Genomic DNA, 6,601 nt, shown 5'->3' on the forward strand with positions numbered 1-6,601 from the left:
CGAGGGACCCTGTGCGGCCACGTGCCAGCGAGAGGGTCCTAGGTCGGCACTGCTAGCTGTTTCCGGGGCTTCCGAGACCCCGACGGAGACCGACAGCCGGGTGGCGGCGAACAGGGCGGGCCACCTCCTAGCCGCTTGGACGCCCGAGGCAGGGTAGTTCACCTGGAAACTTCTAGCACCTTCGGTCCGCCGTCTTACAAGCTCTGAGGCAGGGAGCTGTTCAGGGGTGGCTCGTCCACCCGCATGAGCGCATGGGGCATGCACTGGGTCCCCAAGAGGGACGCGACAGGCCGCTTGCTGCTGCAACACACTGGACAGCAGCTTTTACAAAAAGGGTTTTTATTAGATCAAAGAAAAACCTGCGTGGGGTCAAATATGAAATAGATACAAAAACTTTACATCCGATGTCTGAGGAGCGGGACACGGTCAGGCCGCGTGGCGTGGGCCCCTGGCCCTCCACGTGCTGGTGGCTTTGGCTGTGGGCGAGCACAGGACGCCACAGCGCTGTGCCCCGTCGGACGCCGGGCCTCACCTGGACATGCCGCATGCTGAACGACCCCCGAGCCCCTCCCCCACGCTGCAGATCACGGCCCCAGCCGCGCTCTGAGCCCTACGTCCACCCCCGTCCCAGAAAAGAAGCCTTTCCTGTAGTAGAACTTCTAAAAACACCTCTTTCTGCAAAATAACGTGTTTCTGTATGTGGAGCTTTGCAAAACATACAGGTCTTTCTGGAGAAAAGGGAAGCCCGTCGGAGGGGCGCGGGCCAGCGCGGGGCGTCGACGGGGGCGGCGGGCGGGGCGGCTCACATGAGGTCCAGCTCCGCCTCCAGGGCCGCGGCCATCTCGTCGGCCTCCGAGCTGCTCCCCTCGTCCTCGCAGCTGGACTCCCTGCTGGACTCGCTGGCCGCGTCCTCCTCGCGCAGCTTCCTCTTGTGGCCTCTGGAAGACAAGCGCGCGCTCTGAGACGCCCGACGCGCACGCGGCCCGGGGACGGGGCTGCGGTGTCAGCTGCGGCCGAGGACGAGTGGGCCGCCCGACCCGGGACCAGGACAGACAGGCTCCCTCCGCGCCCTTCCCCGCCAGGCTCACACTGCCAAGGACAGAGATGTGGGGGACGAGTTCCCCAATGCTGCTGAGAAACCACCCGGGGTCAGCGATGCACCGGGAGACTCTGAGACCACCGGGCCAGGACCGTTCAGGGGGACAGTGATGCGGCTACAGTGACAAGGGACGGGACGGAGGGGGGCAGAGCAGCGAGCCTCCCACAGTCACTGGGAGCTCCCAGGCCTTGGCTGCAGTGGCTCGGGAGGGACTTGGAGATGGCCAGGCACCTGCCTGGGCGGGGCACTCTGTCCCTGGAGGGGCTCACGGGAAAGCCAGGCCCAGGCCTGGGCCCGCGAGTCTGCTCACACGGAGCAGGTGACTGCAGATGGTGACGCCTTCACCCAGGTCCCGTGGAGTCACGTTTCCACCTCCCGGTGAGGATGTGCTGTCAGCACACGACAGACGTCTGTGTCTGCAGTCATGGGGACCCTGACCACCGTGCCACCTGTGAGCCGGCATGACCGGTCTCCCCCACAGCCCAGACACTGGCAACCGTCACCGCAGGAAACCGCCAGGTACGAGCAGGTGACCCAAAGCCCCAGGGGCACGGCTGGTCTGCTTGAACCTGCGGATGCTCACAGGCCCGGAAACCAAGGCCCAGCCAGGGTGCGTGCCCGCCCTGGCCCAGCGCCTCCGAGCGGCTGTGTCCGCAGGCAGCCGTCAAAACTAAGGACTCTGATGAGCCACAAGTGCACCGACAGCAGCCGGTTACGTAACCAGCAAGGGCCATCAGCCCTCCTCCTGAGCCGCTACAGGTCACTTAGCTCCACTGATGACCTTGGGGACGTGAGCTGGAACACGCTGCGGAGCTCCCAAAGCAGCGAGTCCAACCTGCCAACGACCGCCTTGCAGGCTGCCAGGGACACCCAGCCACGACCCTAATGCCCCTGTCCCAGCTTTGCCCCGACGAGCGGCCTGGGCAGTGCCAGCCCCACGATAGTCCCCAAGCCCGGCCGGGGGATGTGCCATAACGGCAGTCACGGCCTGACGTGTAGGATATGTGACTAGGCATGTATAGCACATGTGTGGCAAGCGTGTAACTACACGTGAAACACGTGTGTGATGATGGCGGGCGCAGCACGTGTGAGTCTGCATGCGTACAGAGCACGCAGACACCATGCGGACGGCACACACCACGAGCGAGCACCCACAGCACCCCGGCACCCCAGACTGCACGACTCCCTTGTGCGAGACAGGAGAGGCCGCCGCATCCTGCCGCGCGCTCGACTCCACCAGGCGTGCCCACCCGGACGCCAGGGTCCTCACCTGGGCCCGCGGCCGTCCCCCGTGCCCCTCTGGCTGGCTGACTTCGGCCCCCGCGGGGCCCCCAGGGCCATGGGCTCCCTGGGCTGAGGCCCGGCTTCCTGCTCGTCCTCCGGCTCCTCCGGCCTCCTCTTCTCGCTGTCACTCTCGTCGCTGCCCTCCCCTAGGATGTCGTCCACCTGAAGGAGACAGGCGAGCAGGAGTCGGCATGTGCACAGACCAACTCTCTATGGGGAGGGAGACACGGCCGGCCAAGGCCCCACCCCGAGCCCAGCACCCACCGCGCCCCACCCTGCTCCACGCTGCATCACGGCAGCGCCGAGACACGCTACGTGCACAGAGCGGGGGCCGTGGGACGCCACCCCTGGCCGGCACGGGGCATGCGGGTCGCTCCCCGCCGCGTGCCCCCAAGGGACCGCAGCTTTGCGGTGCGCGGTGGCATCCTCCGAGGCGGCGCCAGGCAGTGGGTGGCAGCAGCGGTTCTCTGGGAGGAGCCCTGTGTGCGGGAGGGGCGTCCCACCACAGGGTGCCCATGCTGCTTTTCTCTGAAAGATCTCAGGCCTCGTCACCCACAGACGTGCCAAGTGAGGGGACGGGAGCGAGCAGCGCAGGAGGAGGGCGGGCCGAGACCCGCTGACACCAGCTCGCGCAGCGGGGAGAGAACGGGGCAGAGGCTGCTGGCTGCAGCACTCCCCGGGGCCACGGGCCTGGCTCCACCTCGCGGCGGCCTGGGAAGCAGGCCGGGGCACGGCCGGCTGCACCACCAGACGCGCCCGAGGGAGCCACTGGGCCAGACTCGGGCGACCCTGGCTGCCGTCTCCTCGGGCGTGACCTCCGGCCGACCCCGCGCCCCCTCTCGTTTACCCTGGTCCTTCAGCAGAGGAGACGCCGGGCGACAGCCACAGCACGAGAAGCCTCTTGGCCAGCCCCCCGCCCTGCAGCCCCGGCTCTGGAACGCCGCCACATTCCCGAGTGATGCTGAGCTAGCACACCTGGAGTCCTTAACCACTCTGCCCTGACGAACATGCGACAGGAAGACGTGCATCTCCGGCACCGAGACGACCACGACCTTGTGGCGCTCTGCTGACAGCATCGGCCCGGCTGGCAGAGGCCCAAGGACACCGGCAGATGTGTCACAAGCACCCAAGACATGCCAGCCCCTGTCGCTGCACCTGCAGTGACGTCAAGCTGGAGGACAATGTTCCTGGACCCAGCTCCTAGGCTCAGAAGCCCTGCTGGGCGACCCTTCGCTTTAAGTGTATGGGCCACTAAGGCAGTGCCCGTGTCCAAAGACGGCGACATCAACCTACTTAGAAAGGCGAAAAGGGGGTGTGGGGAGGCAGCCCTATCTAATGTGGGGGACACACTGGCCACAAATGGGGCCCAAGCAGACACCGAAAGTGTTTTTGTTTTTTCCAAAAAGATAAATGCAGAAAAAGCAAACATTGGTATCCAAACCCCTGTAAGTCAATGCAATCACGTTTTTATGACCTCAGAGAGACCATTACCTAGTAAGTTTGTCTAGTCTGTAAAGCTGCTGCATGTGCACGAAATGAGGAGACACTTATTTCCTGGTCTCTGCCCTGTCTCCCTTGTGTGACAGCAGCATTTCTGTTCTCACGTGACCCTGGGTGGCTCCTGGATCAGCTGAGAAGCCTGCTGCCTTCGGTCCCACTCCGGCCCCAGGGAGGGGACAGGGCCCACCATGCTCTCCCCAGGAAGCTCCCGAGTCCCCAGGGCATGGGCTGGGGGCTTCCAGGTGGGTGCACACAGCCAGGTGCTGGGAGGGTGGTGTCCCTCGCTCCAGGGGACAGAAGCTCCTGCACTTGGGGCCCCTCTGGACTGCACCTGGAGGCTGTGCACCAGAACCCTGCACCGCATCCCCCATTACAGAGAGATGCGGTGAGCCTGGCTGTGTGCTGCCCTGGGTCCTGCGGGCCGTTCTGGCAAACGATGGGTCACGAGGAAGGGGTGCAGGAACCCCAGCTCACAGCGCTTGTCAGAGTCCAGCTTACGAGCTGGGGCACTAGTTGTAGCTGGTGTCTTGGGTGGGACTGAGCGCCCAGGCTGTGGGGTCTGGGCATTTAGTGGCTGAAATGCCTGGTGTGGACACCCACACCTCTGGTCATGTAAGTGTCCTGTGCCTGTGAGCAGAGAACACAGTGTTGTCCGTTAGTGATCTCAACAAATGGCCTGCCAGCCGACCCATCTCTTGACCTGAATCCAGGAGGGCAGGGCCGGTCCGCCCCGCCGGAGCACAGCGGGGTGTGGAGGGTGCCAGGGGACCTGGGGCTGGCTGCAGCGGACAGCGACACTCTTAGAGCAAAGCCAGCTGCAGCCCTGGGCAACTGGCACCGTCACCCACGCGAGTAACGACCCGCCACCCTGTCTCCAGTCGACACCGAACCCCCTAAAATGTCCATGAGCGGGGGGGGGGCCCAACGAGCCACACGCCACTCGAGGGACACAGAGGAGAGGCAGCCGACCCTGCAGCAGCGCTACTGCGTGTGCCCGCGGGGGAGCACACGTCGGTGACAGGGCTGCCCGGCCAGTGGGCCCGGCCAGCGAGGGAACACAGGGACGTTCTCTCGCAGGCTTTCAAACTCCGAACCCCAGAAGCGTATGGCCTCCACCCGCTTCGGGCCTGCTGTCAGCCCCAGTGCTCGCGCGTCCCTCGTTCTGTGAGGACCTGTGAAAAGGGTCTCTGACACCTGAATACAGTCCCTTCCGGACCTGGCAGAAATTCCATACTGTAAAAATCGGCTGAGATGATAGGTGGAACCACCCCAAACCCTGGTGGCTGTGGGACCCCCACGAGGCAGAAGCAGAAACATGCACACGTGCGCTGTCCCGGGGGAGTGACCGCACACAGCACCCCTCTAAGCAGGCCGCCGCCCCAGCCTCGGAATAACTGTCCAGCTGAGCTTAAAACGACACCACCTTCACGAAAGCACCTGGAGCCGACAGATGCGTTTTTCTCCGTGGCCGGGTGTTTGCAGCGGTGGAACCGCAAGCGTTTACGCACCTGTGCAAGCTGACAGTGCTGCAGGGTGTGCAGTGGGCGAGCCAGCGGTCACCCGAGTTTCTCTCGGTCTTTCAACTCCAGTAGGCAACCGCCAACAAAGGCCTGGGAGGTGGCAATGGGACAAGGCCCTCCCCGTCCGTCCCTCGGCCCAAGTGGTCAATCAGGAAACAGTCCTGAAGGCTGAGTTTCGGGTGAGCTGCCTGCTCGTACCCTGGTGACAGGGCCTGGCAGGCTCCAGGGATGGGCACGCCGGGAAATGAGAACTAAACCATGACGTGTGCCCCCCCTGCCACTACTGTTAATATTACAATGCTACTGTCACGTGTCATCTGGAATCGCTTCTCCTAAAGGCCAGGGGGTGCCGATCCTTTAGGGGCATGTGCACACACCTGCTTCCTGAGGCACAACACAGGAGGACTGCCTACTGGGACAGACGACCCTCTAGCACCGGTTCGTGTGCGTGTGTGAGCACGTGCATGAGAAACACGACTCTGGGACTCGTCCACATAAACCCTGAATCTCGTACCTCCACTAGCTGGCCCGCGAACACCTGCCCCATGGAAGCACGTCACCTATCGAGAAGTCCCTTGGCGAGTTGCCGTGGCGCCCCTGCCCCCTCCTGGAGCTCGGTCACACTCCCGAGCAGAATGCCAATCTAACACTGACCTTGAGGCAGCTCAGGCCACACACTCGTACACAACAGCCCAGCAAGCCCGGCCGCCCACGCAGGCTGGAGGTAACGCACCGAGAAAGATCCAGGACGGCAGAGGACAAGCGGCAAACCTGCGCACGCACCACCTGCTCGTAAAACATGCATGAGACCCCTGGTGCCAGGGAACACCGAGTACGACCTTGTCTCTGTGCCACGACTCACCTGGAATATTCCGCAGAGCCCTTCTCAAATGTGGCCTTTCCCCAGTCTGCTCTGACCCCAGGGGGCAAAGCAGTGGCACACAGTGTGTGGACGACACGGCTCTGTTTTGATGACTCTGTAAGTGGCCAAACAGGGGCGCAGCATCCGGGGCAGCAGGTCTAGGCCCCACCACGGCTGGCAGCCACCGGCCACTTCTCCAGTGTCTTCTGCCCCAGTCCCCCTCCCAGCTTTGGGGCTCTGGTGACACAGATGCTGAAGATCAAGTACTGACCCAAGTATCCCTGAGGCTCGGATCATTTCTCCCCCAACCCGTTCCCCTGCTTAACTGCAATTTCT

The 6,601-nt window shown here is 63.7% G+C and overlaps 1 protein-coding gene across 3 annotated transcripts in view; it reads right to left on the minus strand.

Annotated features, from left to right (window-relative positions):
* Window positions 1–322: 322 nt before the first annotated feature.
* Window positions 323–6,601, minus strand: part of CTDP1 (CTD phosphatase subunit 1) — a 38,726-nt gene continuing 32,447 nt past the window's right edge. Inside the window, exons 12-13 of one of the 3 annotated variants that reach the window (XM_039839247.1) lie at window positions 2,370–2,545; window positions 323–938 (exon numbers count right to left, since the gene is read on the minus strand). In XM_039839247.1, the coding sequence (XP_039695181.1) occupies window positions 803–938; window positions 2,370–2,545 (312 nt within the window). In that variant the 3' untranslated portion in view covers window positions 323–802. Of the gene's footprint in view, window positions 939–2,369; window positions 2,546–6,601 lie in introns of those variants that run through there. The other 2 variants (XM_039839257.1, XM_039839268.1) reach the window with 2 other exon arrangements.

The sequence above is a fragment of the Pteropus medius genome, unplaced genomic scaffold, assembly GCF_902729225.1.
Source record: "Pteropus medius unplaced genomic scaffold, Ma_sr-lr_union100, whole genome shotgun sequence".
NCBI classification, from domain to species: domain Eukaryota; kingdom Metazoa; phylum Chordata; class Mammalia; order Chiroptera; family Pteropodidae; genus Pteropus; species Pteropus medius.